General features: G+C 43.1%; 1 protein-coding gene across 1 annotated transcript; it reads right to left on the bottom strand.

The window, feature by feature from the left end:
- Positions 1-2307: 2307 nt before the first annotated feature.
- On the bottom strand, positions 2308-19000 carry LOC307219284 (chitotriosidase-1-like). The gene is made up of 11 exons (XM_079982384.1): positions 18873-19000; positions 17353-17382; positions 16001-16202; positions 15372-15428; positions 12702-12867; positions 10486-10610; positions 10183-10273; positions 9481-9663; positions 6568-6684; positions 4813-4948; positions 2308-2876 (listed from the first exon to the last, which is right to left on the bottom strand). The coding sequence occupies exons 1-11, from the start codon at positions 18895-18897 to the stop codon at positions 2596-2598; spliced, it is 1413 nt and encodes a 470-aa protein (XP_079838510.1). The 5' UTR covers positions 18898-19000; the 3' UTR covers positions 2308-2595.
- Positions 19001-21006: the final 2006 nt, after the last annotated feature.

Raw genomic sequence — 21006 nt, 5'->3', positions numbered from 1 at the left:
TGAGCTAGGCATGTACTGTATATATGACCAACCTGTGCTGTTGTCATTCCTGCTATTCGTAGCAGAACTGTACAATAGTCCAGCAATATGATACAACAATTACTTCCTGAAAGGTATTTGCAGGTGCATGCTGGGATCAAAGTATTAATTAGGGGCCCTTTTTATGACAGGATAAATGTTATTTGTTATAGGAATGATATTATATTGTTTTGATTGAATTAATGTGGACCTTAATAGCAGGCCACATGATCGATTGATAGATGATAGAGTATTACCAGATATATCTTTGAAGAATCCAATAAGCTGATGGGAAATGGAGCCCAACAACAGCTGGAAGGGTTTAAAAACCTTCCTTCTCATAGATCTAATCCAGCCACCAAGAGATGTAAGGGAAGAGAATCAAATGTTGTGAAAGGAAGGAAATTTGTGTACCGAACTGTGTTTTCTCTCAATTTACTCTTTTCCCTTTAAGTGACTTGCAAGTACTGTAGAGATTCTCAGAGAGAAGCTGCTCTACTGGGTAATTAAACATTTTCCTACTTCTGCAAATTCAAGTACCAGAGTGATGAACAGTTGGTATGAGAGTCTACATTTCATTGTTTTTTGACGCAGAATCTAGCCTAGCACGAAAGCTCTTTGCAGAAGCGAAAGTGATATAGCAAATGTTGTTCCTAATTCATACACAGCTTTCTAAGACTCTGCAACTACTGGTAATTCAGCGAATATTAGCAGCAATTGAGGAAATTTTTTTTTAGGTCAGAACATTTAAGATGAACTCAGCTTAAAAAGTGAGTCAGTATTGGTCCTATATACATATTTAGGGATCATTTTGAATGAAACTGATTTGACCTATGATGTAGTTGCAGATGAAGTAATTTTAGTTTCAACATCAGACCAGAGGAATACAGGGCCTAATACTCACTCCATGCTGGATAAATACAACCAGAAAACCAATGGTGTTAGTTATGAATGAACAAATAATCCATCAAATAAAAATAATAGTAGAATAACTTGGTTAAGTGACCAGGACAATAATTAGTCCATAGTGGCTTCTTTTAGTTAAGGAAATAAAGGAGCAAGAGGTCTTGAAGTCTATATCAATAGTCTTAGTAGAGTCACACAGTAAACTCCGTGGTAAAAGAATAAATTTGAATCAACTTAAACTGTATGTGTATATGCTTCATTGCTTCTTACTGATGATGGATGCTGAGCGCTTGCAACAGCTCTGATATTTGGGAATTTTTCTCTAAACCACTTACATGAAATCAGAAACAACTGCTTAGAATCCCAAAATTATAGCTGCAATCTTAAACATCCAACGGAGCTAGCACCATTGAACTGAATGGCCTTATGTCTAAGTAAACATTGCAAAGGATGGTTCATTGTCAAGAAAGACGAATCCTTAGAGATGATGAAGGTGGCTGGAACTGTGGCTTTGGCAAGAAAGGACAGCCAGCCTTCTGATCATGACTCCTTTCTAACCTGCCCTCTGTTCATGAGTCCATGAAGACCTCAGTGACTCAAACAGAATCTATTGTTTTCTAACCTTTCATCTCAGTTATACAGACTTAAGATGGCTAGCTTTTTTTCTTCCTATGCTCCTAACTGTGATTAATTTATAGGCATTTTAAAACTGAAATGCCACTTCAAGAAAACCTGTATTTTCTCCCCTGCAGCTATGAAAGCAGACACAAGGCTGTATTTCGGTTCAGAAATGAAATCAAACCATCTTTAGGAGGCTAATCACAGTTCTTCTGTGCCACATGTATATTTCAGCCCTAGTGGAAACAATAAATACAAAATAGCTGTAAGCTTAAATTCAAGAGCATGGTTGAGCTACTCAGATAAAAGGAACAACTATCTGATAAAATATAGAACATTATTTGTTAGAGAAGTGTAGAGTGCCATCTATTGGCAGAAATACTGGGCACAGCCACCAGAAATAAGTTTCCAATTTCTAGATTCAGGTAGGTAGCCGTGTTGGTCTGACGCAGTCGAAATAAAAATAAACAAAATAAAAGATTGTCCAGTAGCACCTTATAGACCAACTAAGTTTGTTCTGGTATAAGCTTTCGTGTGTATGCACACGTCATACATAGAGCCAAGAATTGCGAAGTTATTAGCTACTAAAGCAAAAGCAGAAATGTCACTCTTTTGGATCCTAAATTTGTTCCTTGTGGCTTTTTTTTTTTAATGAACCAAACAGAGAGAATGTTTTGAAATACATGTTTAGTACCAGTTATTATTAAAATGAACTCACGGAGCTGGTTGCCTGCTAGGTATGCAACAAAACAAGCTTCTAACTACTTTTAGTTGAAATGAGTTTATTTTCTTTTGCTAAAATTATCAGAAATAGGGAGCAAGTGGCTACATATTGTATAAGCAAACTATTATGAAGTGCTCATATCTTGCTGGCTGGTGCGTTGTTCTTTAGTGCAAAGCAGAAGCAGATACTATAACCCTATTTGTTAAAGACTTGGAGAAATATGCAGATGAACATATTGGAAGTATAGGCAGTTTTACAGGGACAGCAAAGCACTTAGCTCTGAAGACAACGGAATGTCATCTTTGGGGTTTGCCTATATTAGAAGCCCTTTATTGAGGATGATTGCAACATTTGCACTGGTTGTCAAAAGTTAGTCCTGTTGGGCAAGGCATGCTGAAAGTCTTTTTGTGGGTGCACATATAATACTTTGTGGCATCTTGCAAATCAGCATGGATCCCATCCTCCTTGTCAAGGCAAAAGGTGTCTGTTGTAGGTGCATCAGGTTGTGGTACATCAGGTTGTGGCACATCAGGTTGTGGCACATCAGGTTGTGGAGCATCAGGTCTTGGAGGCTCAGCAGGAACTGGAGGTTTGGGGTTTGGTGCCAGGCCTGCCAGAAGAAGAATATAGATAGTTTAGCCTTATATCTGGAGCTGACGCTCATGAAAGGCTCCAGCAATGCAGCTGCCTCTTCTGCCTCTTCCTCTGACTTCTTGTTTCTGGTACCACATGCAAGGCTTCTGTGCACATTGACTTTTAGGATGCTGTGGCAAATTTAAGCTTGCAGTGTGAGGTACGCCTTTGATTGCTCAATCAAGGAAAGGTGGTCTTCAGATGTTCCAGATTAATGAAATAAATTAAATGGTGCTGAAATCTAACTTGAAATTTAATGGGGATGGGGTGAAATTAGTCACACACAAAGAGAACTGTCAGGGGCTCAGGAGCAGAGGCACAGGGAAGAGAGGAGATGGAGAGCGAAGGGGAAGAATCCGAGGGGAGCGTAGGAGAAGAGGACAGTGGACCGAGGGATTCCATGAGCCTCTCCAGCGAATCGGAAGATTCACAGAAGGGGGCGCCAGTGGCCAGGGGTAGGGGGTTCCCAAGGGGAACGCCCCAGGAGCAAGGGGGCAGCAGGGACTCCCAGAGCAGTAGTTGGAAATCAGGACCAGCTTCCCCACCAGAGCAGAGTGGGGGGGAAGAGTCCCAAGGATCGGGGCCAGTGCATTCCCCACCAGGGAGAGAAGATGAGGCAGGGCTGACCACGCCTCCATCAGAAAGTCGGACAACGGAGGGGAGGTCAGATCCGGCCAGTATCCCGGAAGAGGGAAGCAGTGACCGAAGTAGTGTAACGGTTAGGAGAAAGGTCACTGGGTTGGCGCGAGAGGCAAGTTCAAATGTACAGGAGCGCGGGACAGCAGAGAATGAGGATTGGGAACCGGGTCCTAAAGCCCGCAGGAGGCAGGGGGAGGAGCTAAGCGACTCAGCGTCGGAAGAGTCCAGAAAAGGCAATTCCCCAGCGGGCAGGAGGACCCAGAAGAGGAGAGAGCAGCGGAAAAGGTGGAGCAGGGCTAGGATATTAAACTGGTGTCAGAGGGGAGGAGACTCAGACGGGACTTCGCCGATCTAGGGTTTAAGATGTAGGGCTGCGCGCTGCGGCTTTGCAATGGAAATTGAACTTCAATAAAGACTTTTGTACATTACGACAGCCTAGCGTTGGTCCTGTGTGAGCTGGGACCTAGAGGCAGCTCTGACAAGAACCTTTCAATATCAGTAGAAAAGGAACCAGGGAAAGTGCTGTTTGGTGCAGAGAAGTGGTGTGTGGGAGATGTTCATAAAACAGAAGGCATGGTGTGGAGAAAATGTTTTTCTCCTTCCTTCATAATACTAGAACCTGGAGTCATCCAATGAAGAGTGGGAGAGTCAGAAACGGTTAACTGGTTAAATAATGGGATTTCTTGCTTCCACAAGAAATGGCGCTGACCATATTAGATGGATTTCAAGGTAGGGATTAGATGAAATTATGGAAGCTAAGGCTACCCATGGCTTCTAGTCATGGGGAGAATATGCTGCCTCCAAGATCAGAGGCAGCATCCCACAGTTGCTGGGGGAGGGGGACAGTAGGAGAGACCTAGTGCCTCACGTCCTGCTTGTGTGCTTCTCAGAAGCATGTGGTTGGCCACTGTGGGAAAGAAGATAGTGGAATAGGTAGACTTTTGGGCTGACCCAACTGGGCTCTTACGTGCCTACACAGCCTTCATTGTTCTTTCCCTGGTGTGTTGCATGGAGAGGAGGAGAAATGCACAGCCTAAGAGAGCTGTTTTAGGTTAAACAAGTTTATTTAAACACAGCCAGAGGCCTAAAGGGAGACAAGAAACTCCCCTTTTCACAGAGACCTTTTTTCTTCTTCTTATATCATGGGTGCAACTACCTATTGCTATATAACAGGAAGCCAGAATGAAGTAAGAGTGTTGGGTAAATATTTAGTTCCCTACAGGGCTTGTGACTGAGGATTTCAAGAAAAACAAATATAATAACAAAGGATTAACCTGTGGAGCCAAGTTCTCTCTTCAGAGTCTGGAGGAGTGGGTATGCTCCTTGGCCACAGAAAGAACCACTGAAGTCATCCAGATCCATGGCCCATACCATGGCACCTCCCAGCTTCTTTTCCTTCAGATACTTGACCTGAGAGAAACAGAAAACAGGAATTCAAAGGCTTATGGGAGTAATAATAATGGTGAGAACCCTTCTAGGGCAATGAATATGGCTCCTGTTTAAGAAGGAAATTAGAATATTCAGAGGTCTGTAGGTATGCTGCCTTTAACAGTAAAGTCCAAGTACAGTGGTACCTCGCAAGACGAATGCCTCGTAAGACGAAAAACGCGCAAGACGAAAGGGTTTTTTGATTTTTGAGTTGCTTCGCAAGACGATTTTCCCTATGGGCTTGCTTTGCAAGACGAAAACGTCTTGCGAGTTTGTTTCCTTTTTCTTACAACCGTTAATACCCATGGGATCCGCACTCCGCAAGACGAAAAAATCGCAAGACAAAACAACTCGCGGAACGAATTAATTTCGTCTTGCGAGGCACCACTGTAAATCATCATGACAACTGACTGCTTCAATATGAGCAGTTGCTGGAGTGGTGGGACAGGGCTGACCTCCAGACACTAGCATCACTGCAGTTTATGGCTAGAGCCAATCCAGCACTTCCATCAGGACATCCATGCAGCCCAGTGCCTTGCCCCACCCTACCCATGTAAGAGGCAGTGATGTCAGTATTGGGAGAGCAGCTCTGCAACATCACCCTATCACTGGCTGCTATTGTTCAACATTAAGCATTTTGTCCTTGGAAAAGCATGGTGAACCATAGCTACCCACTGCATGTGTTTTTATTGACTGATTACATTTATATCCCACCTTTCCTCCAAGAAACTCAAAGTGGTGTACATGGTTCTACCTCTCCCACATTTTATGTTCACAACAGCACTGTGAGGAAGGTTGGGCTGAGAGATGGTGACTGGCCCAGGGTCACCCAGTAAGGCTTATCACTGAGTGGGAATTAGAACCATGGTCTCCCAGGTCCAACACCCTAATCACCATAGGCAGTGAAAACCTCAGCTTATGTCAGACTTCGGGGAATCAGATCTCTCCCCCGGTGGCAGTAATAAACAGATCAAATGAAAGAAGAGTTCTTACCAGTTAGTTTCTTTAATAATCACAGTGAAAGACAAAGTAATGCATATCTCTCTAGAAATGGCGATGCTCCCAGTAAAGGTTCAGCCCCTCTGTCCCCATTAATCTACGTCACTCCTATGTTGGGTAATCTGAGTTTGTTGCCGCTGTGCTTTCTGTTTTACCACTCTCAAAGCCCTTCTAGTCTTAGGCGAAGGGGGGGACAAGTGGGTCAGGAATGCTGTCCAATGACACTGAATCTACCAGCTGTCTCTCTCTTGGTGTTTCCTCTTCTAGTTGTTCCTCACCCAGTATTTCCCAGCTTTCCCCCTCTGGACTATGCCCCTCTGCAAACCACTGTTCTAAATCAATACTGTCCTCCTGCCCTCAGGAAAAGTGGGGGGGGGGGGACTCCCACCATTCCTCCTCAGTCCAGCCCCTGACACCTTAATTCCTATTGGAAATTGCATTCTACATAGCAAAGTGGTCCTTAAACAACCTAGTATCTTTATTATCTAGTAATTATGTAGCTTGCTAGCATGTTTACTAGGTGTTGATTTTGAAGCATAACATTGACTGAGCTCCACTAAATGTTTTGTACAGATAAAAGCAAATATATGTATATTTGTTACCTTAGTTTTAATGCTGTCCACATTGTCGTATCCTACCCACTGATTTCCCTTGAAGGAATAGGGAGCATTCCCCCCTGGAATCACTGCTGTGGTGGCACCTTTATTAAAGTTGCAGATCTGAAACAAAAAAGATTGGAGCATGGCTGTGTTACCACATGGTTGAATTGAGACACTTGAGGTCAGACAACTTCCCCATTACGGAGGTGTAGAAATCAGAGCCTGTTGCAATTGCAAGAAGGGCAGTTAAAATGACCTAGGAGATAGAGCAAGCTTCCTCTTACGAGGAATGGTTTCAGCATTTGGGGGCATCTAGTTCAGAGAAAAGATGACATGATAGAAGTTTATAAAATTATGCATGGCACGGAGAAAGTGGATACAGAAAAGTTCCTCTCCCTTTCTCATGCAGTAGAATTCATGGAGATTCAATGAAGCCGAATGGTGAAAGATTTAGGACAGATTAAAGAAAGCACTTCTTTGCAAAGCACATAGTAAAACTATGGAACATGATCCCTCACCAACCAGTGATGGCCACCAAATTGGATGGCTTTCAGAGAGACAGATTCATGGAGGACAAGTCTACCAATGGCTACTAGCCACAATGGCTATCTTGCACCTCCACAGTCAGAGGCATTGTGCCTCTGAATAATAGGTAGGTGCTGGAAGTTGCAGGTGGCCAGAGTGCTGTTGTGCTCATGCTCAGCTTGCAGGTCTCAAAGAGGCATCTTGGTGGCCACTATGAGAACAAGATGCTGGACTAGATGAGCCATTGGCCTGATGCAGCAGGCTTCTCTTATGTTCTTAAAGCTGTCTGTATCAGGTGCCTTACCCTTAAAATAAGTAAAGCAAAATAGGGGTTTTAACGCTACTCCAGGAAGTTCTGGAAATATATTATACGACAGAGAATGATTGCTGACCTGAGGAGGGACCATAGCTCAGTGGTAGGCTACATGCACATGACAGGTGTTGGGAAAGACTTCTACTGGGGACCTTGAAGAGTCTCCACCAGCCACAGTACAGTGTTAGTGCTGCCAAGTGTTGTTAGAAGATCCCTATTCCCCTCACAGAGCTAGAATTCCCAGAGCCCCTGAGAAAAGAAATTAACTGTTAAACCACTCTGAGAACTGTGGCTCTGTGAAGGGAATAAGAGTTTTCTAACAACTCTCAGCCCCCTTAATAACTACATTTCCCATCATTCTTTGGCAGGGAGGAAGCCACGATTGTTTAAAGAGGCATGATGCTTTAAATGTATAGTGCAGATTATGATTATGGTTATTGTTATTGTTATTTATGGAATTTATACAGTGGTACATTGGTTTACAATTGGGACGCAGGTGGCGCTGTGGGTTAAAGCCTCAGCGCCTAGGACTTGCCGATCGAAAGGTCGGCGGTTTGAATCCCTGCAGCGGGGTGCGCACCCGCTGCTCGGTCCTAGCGCCTGCCAACCTAGCAGTTCGAAAGCACCTCCGGGTGCAAGTAGATAAATAGGGACCGCTTACCAGCGGGAAGGTAAACGGCGTTTCCGTGTGCGGCTCTGGCTCGCCAGAGCAGCGATGTCACGCTGGCCACGTGACCCGGAAGTGTCTCCGGACAGCGCTGGCCCCTGGCCTCTTAAGTGAGATGGGCGCACAATCCCAGAGTCTGTCAAGACTGGCCCGTACGGGCAGGGGTACCTTTACCTTTACCTTTTACGTTGGTTTACAACCGTAATCTGTTCCGGAGGTCCAGTTGTAAACCAAAACAGGTTGTAACCCAAGGTGCGCTTTTGCCAATGGGGCCTCCCCCCCATTGGTTTGAATCCAAAAAAAAGGACACACACTTCCAGGTTTGACGTGGTTGTAATCCAAAACGGTTGTAATCCAAAGTGGTTGCAAACCAAGGTACCACTGTATACCGCCCTATAATCGGGGGTCTCAGTGCGGTTCACAGAATGAAATCAAGATATAAAACCACAAAATACTTAATAAAAACAGAAACAACAACCCAATAACCCCACTTTGAACCTTCTTGGATTGTATGTTCTCAGCCCTGTCCTGAAGTTTGCCCACAACTTTCTCAACAAATCTGAGGATGTGTGTGGCATGAAAAGCAGAACAGAAAAGGGACGTATGTGTCCATAAGTTTGAGGATATTAGTTAATTGGGGTTGGGGAAAGTAAAGGCAGCGGGTTTGCCATGATCAAAACACAGTAGCAGATGCTCTTAATTCTAGATAAGAAAATGAATTTTTATTAAGACCTGCTCAGGAGGGGAGGCAGCTGGAAGTCTGGAGCCACACTGGAGCCAGAGGGGACCATGTGGTGGGAACAGAAGGGCTTCCATCTGTTCCAGCCTCACCCCCCCTCTATTTCTCCTCACTTTCCTCTGGATTCTGCTATCCCAGTGCCCAGCCCAACAGTGCAGAGGGAGACGTGGCAATTAACTGATTTCACCTGCAAAAAAGTAACTGGAAATAAAGTAACTGCAAATGGCGCTGCAAAAATATTAGGAATGGGATTTTTCAGTACAGCACTAGATGTGTCCCCGTGACAACAAAATGTTGGACAGCTAGGTTTTTTTAAATATAGGACCACACTGGGGAAGGGGCATGTGTCACGAGGATGACGTAACATAAGTCTGCAAGAAGAAAAGGTTGCCATTTTTGGAGAGTGAAATAGAGGTGAGTTTTGGGGGCTCTGGAAGTTAGCGGTATCAGGGGTGCCCTGTCTCTGGAGATCTGATGTGGCAGCTTTCTTCTGCAGTATTTAAGTGCCTCCACCTATACACAACCTGTATTTGTAAAACTAAAAACAAACCTCCCGCAACAACCCAGTATTGCAAAACACAAACTTTCGTAAACACTCTACTCCTGGAACATCTCACCACTTAGAGAAGTGGGGCAAGCCTAACAAGATATATGTTTAAGCATCTTTCCTACCTCATAATAAGACAAGAATCCAGCCTCTTTGGTGAAAGTGCCAGCTGTCCCTGGTCCTGAGGTTGGCGCATTAACCCCATTTTGTGTGGAAGAAAGGGTAAAGGTTCGTCCATAGAGAGGAACTCCCAGGACAAGCTTTTCAGCTGGTGCTCCTTTGCCTATCCAGTACTTCACAGCATTGTCCTTGATGAGGCAATGAGATAGAAAGCATGATATCAATGCATGTTGCCCAGTTTTACTCTGGTTGCTCCACAGACCTGTAGTTTCCCAGCAGCCACAACTCAATGGACTATGGATGGAGACACGAGTCTTTTCCCAGTCTGTATCAAATTCTCATATTCTCATACTAACTAATTCATTAGTTTAGTCTACCCCATTTCCACATTATTCAATGATGAATATTTTTAAAACGATACGAAACCATGACAATGGCATTTAAGCATGCATTATATCACAATATATATTGTATCTCAATGTATTTCAATATGTATCTCAATATGTATTTGATCTGTTTTTGTACATTTTTTCAGCCAAAAACTTTATCCCAGTTCCATATTGGAAACCTTTCACAGGATGTAGAGCTTGGCAAAGGCTGACCTAGAGGACCAAGAAATAGTGGGTTTGCTTTGTACCTTTGGACATTTTCTTTACTTTCAATTAAAATGAGAGGCTACAATTTGCTAGGAAATATTTAACACTTACGGTGTCAGGGTACAGAGGGCTGACATGTCCTGTAACGCGTTCCCAAGATCCATGAAAGTCATATGTCATCAGGTTGATGAAGTCCAGAGACCTGCAAGGGGAATTCGAATATGTTTATTCCATCTCTAGCATAAGAATCCTGAGTGGATGCATTGCGGGCAATTATGTGCCCACTGGCATGATTTGTCAACCATGATTTGAAATTATTGGACTAAACTGGTTCTCAAGTATCAAATGCAAGCTACCTGTGAGTTGCCACCATTAATTTCCCTTCATGGTTCATAAGTGCCTCATCATACTCACTGGGAAATCTTGTCCACTTCATAGCCATTGTCAATGGTTTCCTTCCCAGCTGCCACAGCAGCAGACAGCAGCAGCCTTTCCTTTCCTGTCCGTTGTGCTTCTGCCTGGAATTCTTTCACCATTTCCTAAGGCAAATAGTTGAGTAGAACAATAATTAAATTTGCTTTTGTCCTTCTTTTAAAGTTCGAGGATGTGGAAGAGATGGAAACATCCCCATTTCCACACTCTCTAGCTTCTTGGCCCACCCCCACATCTCCTGCTTCACCCATGCTGGCCAGTGACCTCTGCTTCATGCCTTGCATGGACACCAAGACAGATACACAGCTCTGAGTCATTGGATGCGAGCTCATCCAGGCCTCCAGGATCCTGCTGAGGCTCTCTCAGCATGTTAATCATGGCCTCTCCCTCCTGCCTGATGGACTCAACCAGCCACCCCCCCTCATTCCCCTCAGCAGCCTCCTCCTTCCCTGCCACCAGGTTGGCCAAGATGCAGCTGAAGAAGCTGGAGCAGGGACAGGCTCCTCTCAGATTTCCTTATTACTGAGAGCAATGTGGATGAGTTCCTCATCAACGGCACCTGGGCAGGCTACCTGGAGTCAATATCTACCTTACCACTGGTAGTAGGCCTGAGAGCCCTACTGTCTCCTCCATCACCCACTGCATGAGGACCCCAGCATCTGGTTGAGCTTACGTGTATTATGTGTATTTTATGTTTATTTTAATGAACCAAATGGAGTGAAAGAGTGTGAGTTATGAGAGCGTGCATGAACTTAACAGTGCTTAGCTTTTTTTTCCAGCTGCTATTTTGTTAAGTTGTTAATATTGTTTTATAGATTATAAATGCTGTATTGATTTGTTAATCATACAATATGACTTTTGTTGCAATTGTGATGTTCGGTTTATTTTTCAGCTGCTGTTTTATAGATTGTAATTGTTTCATTGACGATTTGTTAATTATTTTATACGATTTATACTATATTTGTGATGTTCTATTATGGTTTATCATGTTGTAATCTATTGTTTGTAAGCCGCTTTGGGATTCATTTGAATGAAAAGCGTCATAGAAATACAATAAATCAAATTAAAATCAATCAATAAAAAGGGAAATATAAATTGAATCAAAGCAGAAGAGGTTTCCCAGTAAAGAGTGGAAGTGTAGGTAGGGACCTACTGATTCAATCACTTTTCCTCAGAGCTACTTGAAAATTCCATATGCTTTGATTACATTTATACCCCACACCTTTCTTCTGTTCTGGAACCCAAGGCAAAGTACATATAGTTCCCAGGCAGATGACCAGATCCAAACCTGTTTAGTTGCAGCAAGGTGGTGGCCTCGTGTACCTTCAGACCATACTGTAGGGCTAGCTTATAGAATATTTATATGTTATCTTACCTATATGTTATAGGTAAAGGTAAAGGTACCCCTGCCCGTACGGGCCAGTCTTGGCAGACTCTGGGGTTGTGCGCCCATCTCACTTAAGAGGCCAGGGGCCAGCGCTGTCCGGAGACACTTCCGGGTCACGTGGCCAGCGTGACATCGCTGCTCTGGCGAGCCAGAGCCGCACACGGAAACGCCGTTTACCTTCCCGCTGGTAAGCGGTCCCTATTTATCTACTTGCACCCGGAGGTGCTTTCGAACTGCTAGGTTGGCAGGCGCTGGGACCGAGCAGCGGGAGCGCACCCCGCCGCAGGGATTCAAACCGCCGACCTTTCGATCGGCAAGTCCTAGGCGCTGAGGCTTTAACCCACAGCGCCACCTGCGTCCCCTCCTATATGTTATAGGTTCAACCTATTAGCTCACTACTTGAGGCACAGCCCCTTGTTCCATATTGTCTCAAAAACCATTCCAGATGTGTCTGGTGATTTACACAAGCTTTCACATTTCACATAATTTAGTTTTGCTGGTCTAGGGCTCTATTTGTATACACAGTTCTGATATCTTGACTGGTGGTCAACTTCCCTTTCATAACCGAGACAAAGGCAAATCTAGGGGTTGGTCTCTGGACAACACCTTGGCACAGCCTGGGATTTGACACAAGTCTGAATCTTGTAACTTGATTCCATCCGTTCACAGAGAAAACAATAATTCATATTGTCTCTTTGCAGCACTCCCTGATATTCCTATTAAATTCATTGCCTGTTGTGCACAGAAGTTGCCTCTGGAATTGGCCAGACAGTAGAATTGGTTGATGGTGATTTGCTGAGTTTTACTGTACCTGAACCAAGGAAGTGAAACGCATTTTATCAGCTGCAGGACTGCCTCTGGCTCCAGGATATTCCCAATCTAGGTCCAGGCCATTGAAACCATAATTTCGCACGAATTGTATCACAGAATTAATAAATGTCTGACGTGTGTCAGGAGTAGCTACCATAGCAGAGAACCTAGAAGGGAAGCAATTCAAGTCAAAAAGATACACATCATGGCTGTTTTGTTTGGCACCCGAGACAGTGATGGTGCTAAAAATACAAAATATCTTCCCTTTGGTTATCCACTGGACCCTTGCCTTTTAGTTTTCAGATGGTTGCTGAAGAAGACTTTGTCCACCCACAAGCTTTTACTGTTTGATTTTAGTTTTCCAACATGCTGCTGTTTTGCTTCACTGCAAGGTCACCATGTTCTGGTGTCCTGGTTCAGTCCTGCTCAGACCTCAAACATGGAGTCTCCTCAGAAGCAAATTAGGAAGAGCATGGCCCACAGCAGATCTCTGTACTACCAGTGACCCTGAGGAGCCATCAGATCTGGACATCCCCGCTCCATGACTGGAGCTTACATCACCCATCACCTGGGCTCATGGTTGGCTCTTGTAGCATCTCTCATCACTCCCAAAGCCACAAAGATGCTTGTGTGGCATTAAATGATCAGCAGTACATGCTGGAGGTCTCGATTCCACCCCTAAAAGTCCCCTGTCAATGCAAAAAATAAATATGTCTAATTTTACAGCACCCATGATAGGTAGAGAATCAAGTCATTAAGACCAAATTGTAGTCTTTGCCTCTTTATTTCTTACAGTTCATGGCTGCGATAGTCCAGTGCCATGGAATATGTGGTCCAAAACATTCAGAAGGCACCAGAATGGTGAAGGCTACCATACTGGCTGCATAAGCACACACACTCTGGTGTATTGGTAGTTGTTAATTTTGGAAAAGCATAACTGGTGCTTACAGTATTTCTGCTGCCAACCAACAATGCCATCTTATGAAGAACAGGTCTACAACTGGAGCCTTGGAGCAAATCAGGCAGTGTCCCCATAGAATACGTAACACAGGAACAGACTTTCCTTTTATTCCATCAAGCCATGGGAGAAACTTCATTGTTCAATCTGTTTTTGCTTTGCTTCTATAAAGCATGCCCCTGACCTGATTTGTCTCCAAAGAATGGACTTGGGAGTAGGGGGAAATGAGGTAAACCACAGTGTGTGATTATTCTGAGAACATATGCTTCTCAGAGTTAATGTTCCATTTGTTAGATGAATCTGAAGGACTGGCTTCAGTGGGCATTTTCAGCACTGTGGTTAACATGAGATGGAAGATTGGCACTAATATGCATAGTTCTCAGTATTTCAATTTCATGGTCATGTGACCTTTAAATTATTCTGAAGCTATTTGCCTCAGTACGGGGGGGGGGGGGAATGAGGCATGTTTACTTTCTTCCAGGTTTTTTTTCAAAAGCATCTTAACATTGCCACCCAATTTTTTTAAAAATTACCTTCATGAAAATTGGCAACTTAACTTTAAATAGCAGCTTAGGCTGGTGTGCCAACTATGAGCCTACATGGATGGAGTAGAATTTTTGGTTTCTGTTATTCAGGCCTTATTCAAATTACTGTAATTCAGAGGTAGCCAATGTGCTTCTTCCAGATGTTGCTGGAGTACAACTCCCATCATCTTTGATAACTGACCACACTGGCTGGGACTAATGGAAGTTGTAGTTCAATAATAGTTGGAGGGCACCATGTTGGCTACTATATCTGTGTAACGCATTGGAAATGGGGCTGTTTTAAAATACAGTCTAGAAACTGAGAGCAGGGTGGAAAATTGCTGCAAGTACTGGCTGGGACTCTGTCTCTGAGCGTATTATGGTAATACATCATCTTCCAGCCCAAATCACAAAGTGTTGATTTTGACCTTTAAAACCCCATCACAGTTTGATGCTACAGTATATTGGTATGACTACCATTCCCTGTATGTACCTGCAAACGCTCAGAGATCACTTATGAAGACACTTCTCTAAGTGCTTCCACCATCCAGAATATGATGGGTGCCTACTAAAGAAACAACCTTCTTATAAACGTTCGCCTAATGAACTTCACACCTTATGCTTCCTTTTAAATCTGACACTTTAACCTTCATTTGCTTTATGAAAACAAATGAAACTGAAAACATGCATCGTTGCTACCAACTTTGATTTTTTTTAGCTTCCTTTTAGTGCTGTTATCATTTGAATTTTAGTTATCTGTCGTTTTTATTTATTTTGGAATTCCTTACACACTAGCCAGAACATACACATTATTGGGCATCTAGTAAATGCAATGCAATGCAAAAAATGAATGAATGAAATAGAAAGATGGGGTTCTAGGATTCCAACAGGAAACTTTCATGATGCATATTATTATTGAGAAGGGGGAGAGAATGGGATATGCTACAGAGCGGCACAGAACACAATATTTGGTCTGGACCTTGATTTGGGAATTTGGAAATGCCTGGTGCAATTTGAATCACTTCATAGGGACCTCACTTCACTGTGGACTTCTCCCAAATCTCTTTGAAGCAGCTACAGTATTTCAGTTCTGCATTCAGGATTTGACTGAAACAAACACCCATCTTTATTACATATTGCCTACTCATGATGAAGTTCCTCTTTTAGAAACCCCATGCCCAAGTCTTACTTTTGACTTCCAAATGTCCATCCACCAATAGCTAAAAGTGTCTTCAGTCTTGGATTCCTAGACAGGAGGGGAAGAGAGGAACAGAGTTCAGGTTTTTTTTGGTCTTGCACAGCTGAGCTTACAAATATCTCTGATCATTCCCGGTGAAGTTCATTTGTGCTGCTCATGGAAACTAGCTTTTCTGCATATATTTCCCAGCTGCATGGAAAACAGTGTACACAAACAGATCATGCATACTGTATGTAGTTTTCTTTCAAAGTCCCAACTTGGGTTTGAGGGTATGGAGCATAGGAAATTGCTTTTAAACCTTACTAGCAAGCATAGGGCTACTTAGTACATGAAGGGGTTAAGATCACAGAGTTATATTCTTAGACTCAGCTAGGTCTCACCACCTTTTACCTCCATGGGGAAGTGAAGCTTCTTCCTAAGAAACAGTGAATGACACAGCATTATATAAAGGTGTTGGCTTGACCAATTTTCCACCTTCAAATCTCATTAACCAAACTCTATACAATTCTTAAGCCCAGAGTTCTCTGTTTATCAGAAAATGGGAGCACTCATACAAGTTTAGATCCTAGTTCCAGGAAATTCAAAAAAAAGTCATCCTTCCTCCCCAGCGCTCTCCATACTTTTGTTTGAGATTCTGGAAATCCCTGTAGAGTGTTTCATCATTCCATTCCAGTGTTTTGATCTTGTTCTCTGACATTCCCGCAAATGCATAAATGAGGTGAGTGCACAGGTTAGGATCAATATTCTGAGGGAGGAATTTCCCTTCACCTTGTCTGTACTGTGCCCAGTTGGTGAAATAGCAAACCAGCTTGAAAGCAGAGCCTGCAAAGATGAAAGTGCATGTAAAAATTATCTGGAATTGTTGACAAAATAACTTATCTGGAGGTAATATTCTGGTAACTCTGCATTCCTACAGCTCCTGGGAGATTGTACTGATGCATACTATCTCCCCCGCCCCAATCTCTCTCTCTCTCTCTCTCTCTCTCTCCCAAGTTTGAGAATGAATCCCACTCTTGGTGAGGGAGTTTCAAAGTCAGATCTGCCCTACCTGCTTCCAAAGAAACATCCACCCATCCTGGCCTTACTGATGATAGAGGTCCAATGTGGGGACATAACACCTTAAGAGCCTTGCTCTCATCATATCAATAACATGGCTGGATTTTTTCCATTACTATATTTGCCCACCCATATTTGCAGAGAAGTGGAGAGGAAATAGATAAACAAGTTGTTTATAGTTTTAGAATTTAGATATGCCTTTCATATATGGGAGAGACAAAGTTTGAAACTGAATCTATTATTAAATAAATAAATATCTTTACTGCCAAGGATCACAAGGCAGTTTACAACATAAAAACACAAAAATCCACACCATAGTAGCAAACAATACCCCCCTTTAAAAAGCCAGATTGTTTAATTAGCCCAAGGCCTGGGGAAAGAGGAATGTTTTTGCCTGGTGCCTAAAGATATGTGACAAAGACACCAGGTGAGTCACTGCAGAGGGAGCCACTACAGAAAAGGCCCATTCCAGGGGGGAGCCACTTCGGAAAAGGCTCATTCTCATGTTGCCACCCTCCAGTCTTCTGACGGAAGGGACACACAAAGAAGGGTCTCAGATGATAATTGTGGGGAGAAGGAGTCTTTAAGGCATTGTGGCCCTGAGCTGTTTAAGGCTTTATAGGTCAAAAGTAGCACTTTGAATTGGGCCTGGAAACTATTTGGTAGCCAATGCTGTTGGGCCAGGATTGACATTATATGTATGTTCAAACTATCTTGCCCAGGTGAGCAATGCTAGGTGTTTGTGCTAGGTGCTGACACCTGGCTCTGTCTAACTGGCTCCATCATGCGCGGCATGCGGTAGATTATTCTAAAGCAGGAAATGTCTTAACGAAGCCCAACAAACCCAAGCTTTACTCTGCCTGATTTTCACTTGGCTTGTTCTAAGCGAGTAACAACTCTGGGAAGGCTTACTTACTGCAGTGAAAAACCAGCAAGATGGCAAAACCTAGAGAAAAATGAAAATGGAAGACATTAGACAGGTAGCTGGATTCTTTGGAACCTTCCAGTAAGTTGATTCTGTTATGATAATTGTTAATAGCATTCTTATTAGAACTAATAGCATTTTCCGTACATGAATTCAAAATGGTTTATAGACTAAAACACCAAGTTGAATTTTCCTAATGATTAAAACACCAATATCAAATAACCACATGCCTGAACATCATAATGTGTTCCTTTACAATAGGTCTAGCCATGTATTATAAAATACTGTACCAATGGTACTTAATCCCTCAATAGAATATACAAAATGAAAGACAAATGATATCATTTTGGCTACATGTCCTGTAACCCATAAATCTCAAGCTTGCCCCTCTTCAATAACATTTAATTTCCTGTGCTATTGAAAGAGCTTGAGGAATAGTTTCTCATCCATCCTGCTAACCCAATAACCAACAGCTAAAATGATTGTGAATGTTATGAAGGTTTTTGAGGTCATTCAGATAAAGGTTAGAATGTGATGGATGGTATATTTTCCCAAACAGAATATGAAGTGTTAGGGTGTCTTTGTCTTTTCTCATATGACTAGAAGCAAAAGAAGGCACTGCTTCTGGTCTCAAGCTTTAATAGTTGGGATGAAGGAGAAATTTCAACCAGTGTGTGTCTTAACCCTTTGCACCATTAGCCAAAGTCCCCTTTTTGACACAATCTACTGGTGATTTATTCTTAAAGTAATTCAGATCCCCCCTCTCATTCCCCCATCTGCTTTTCTTTCAGAATTCACTTAATACAAACCTTCTGCCACACCATGAGAAAGTTGTCTACGGCTGTGGAATAGTACCTTAATTCAAATAATGGGGTCTAATCTTGAAGCCCAAATCAGTCAGCACAAGCAAACTTAGGACCTGTAATTGAATCTTTTTAGATTCAATCAAAATCAGTTTGTGATTTTAAGTCCTTATGAAAACTGAACAGCATTTTAGTACAAATTTCTCCAAAGAAATTTGCAAAGCAATTTCCCCAAGGATAATGCATTTTTAAAATTATTTTCGCAAATATATGCATTTATGTGCACACTTTACCCAAAAAATTGCATGCTTTGTACAACCTACTTTACTGGAGAACTGCATTGCAAAATTCAGATAGGTGCACATTTTGAAAGATGCCTGTGTTTTAGTACACCTATTGCAGGCATAGGCAAACTCGGCCCTCCAGATGTTTTGGGACTACAACTCCCATAATCCCTGACCACTAGTCCTGTTAGCTAGGGATGATGGGAGTTGTAGTCCCAAAAATATCTGGAGGGCCGAGTTTGCCTATGCCTGACCTATTGTTTTGGGAAGTGCAAATTACATATGCTTATTTTTTCAGTATGATCTGGATCAAAGTTCTCCTCCATTCCCAATAAGAGCACATTGCACAGTAGCATATCTTAATGAGTGAAATTTAGCAAAACAACAACATCCAACATACACATGCTATTGAAGACAAACTTACACGCCAAAATGAATGCTCGGCCCATGATTACAGATTCAGCACAGCCCTCCTGTTCTAAAGAAAGCTGGTGGTTGCTCCTCAGAATTTGTCTCAGCTCACTTTGCCTGTGGCATTTATAGCTACTCGCACCCAAAAAGAGTGATTGTGAAATCAAAGGAGCATTTCCCCTATGTGTGTGTGGTCAAGGCGTGCTACAATCAGGTGGTGATGAGCACAAGGGCTGTGCCAACAACTATTCTGTCTCAGAAATTCTCTTCCTCTTGGAAATAGGCTTCTATTTTTCTTCCTCATTCTGAGGTCACACCAGAATTCCTTCAAAAGTTGAAATTTCCTTATTGTTGGGAACAGACAACTAAAGGTGGAATGTGGTTTTCTCTCTCTTTCCACTATAGCATTTCTGCAGTGCTGTCTCTGCAGCCTCCCCAACTTGTCCACATTTACTGAACTGAAAAAGCCCCAGGGAAGAAGTTTTTTCTTTATTTTATTTAAAATATACATAGTTCCATTTTAATTCAAGATCACAAGGCGGTTCACTACAAAACACACACATTAAAATATGACTAAAACATGTTTAGCTGCATAACAAGACAGGGGAAACATAACATTAATCATAATCACCTCAATCTGACATCAAAAGCCTCAGAGAGCAGATATCATGAACTGGCAGTACAATGGGGAAGAGGAAGAAGACCCCAGTGAGGGGTGTGGCTGGGACTGGGACACACTGGGGCAAGCTGGGGATGGGGAAGGAGAGGTTGATGTAGGAAGTACTCATGGGGTGACGGAGGATGATGAGGGGATGGGGGTCAAGTGCACAGGAACCAAAGCAGCAGGACCCATCACCAGAGCCATAATGACCCTCACACGGTGGGCTCTGAGGCATAGGGCGCAATGGGTGGGGAGCTCCAGGAGGCTGAGGCAGGCAAGGGTCCACAGCCCAGCTCTCTAGCTCTGGCCAGGTGAGACATGCTAGCTCTGGGAGGAGGGGTGTGATTCCTCAGCTGGAGTAGGATTGGACAGGTGAGGGTCACATGCCTCATCAAGCCCAGATGCTGCAATCAGCATGCAAAAGGGAAGCAGAGTTGAGATGCTGTGTCTTCTCAACTGCCCATGTTGATGGACCTCAGCTTGGATGCTCCAGGATCTCTGCCAGATGGTGCTTCGGTTTGGACTTTGGACACGTGGCTTGACCTTGGACTAAGGACTTCACATACTGACTTGATGCCAGGTAGGCCTGGGGTTCAGGACAGCAGATGGGCCACTAAGAGAAATAAAGAAAATCTGAAATCCAGAACTTGCCAGAATGCAAGCAGAGGTTAAAATGTGTCACTAAAATGTAACCCTAACCTAGAGACTTCACTCCTGTGTTAATTAATAGCAAACGTCAGATATAAGGATTGCAACTGGTAATGAGCCTACTCATGAACACCAGAGTTTGCATTGCCCAACTGTGGGAAAACAAGGAAACCCCCACAGTGAGGCTCCTTTGTCATGCCAAAATCATTCAAATGTGTTGATTCATGGTGATTTCACTTCAGTGCATTGAATAACAGCCACAAGTTGTCGCTTCCTTCCAGTTTTGAGATTGTGAGCTTAAGTGTCAATGATTGGTTCATGAGATATATGGGAGGCAGATAGGTTTGAAGACTATCTTTGCTATTATTAGGCTGGTGACACAGAAAAAGCGGACATTTATCCTCATGTGAATGTCCCAAGACTATATGTACTTGTGTACCAGCAAAAACAAAGAGATGCATTGTCAGAGAGTGTGAAAACAAAATGCCAGTTGAAGCCAGGGGAAGATGCATCTATTTCCAGCAATGCTGGAAATGGTTTTTAAAGAAGCATGTGGAGCTTCAGTTAGAAGGTTGCTCTTGTTGCTTTCAGGCACCTGTCCCGAGACCACTCCGTGCCAAGCAGTGCTATTTTTCTAGAAAAAGAGGTGCTGGAACTCACCATGAATGCTTCCCTTGTTCTCTTAGATGTCAATGGCGCTCACCTGAGAGGTGCCAGAACTGAGTTCCAGTGATTGTGGCTGAAAAACCCTGGTGCCAAGGATATGTGCATGATACAAAATGTGACAATAGCTTCACTCATTGAAAAGAGCGGAGCTTGCACGTTACAATTTCTGCTG

Source organism: Podarcis cretensis (genome assembly GCF_951804945.1).
Source record: "Podarcis cretensis genome assembly, chromosome: 6".
NCBI lineage: Eukaryota > Metazoa > Chordata > Lepidosauria > Squamata > Lacertidae > Podarcis > Podarcis cretensis.
The sequence above is the reverse complement of the archived record's forward strand: the minus strand, read 5'-3'. Positions and strand labels throughout refer to the sequence as shown.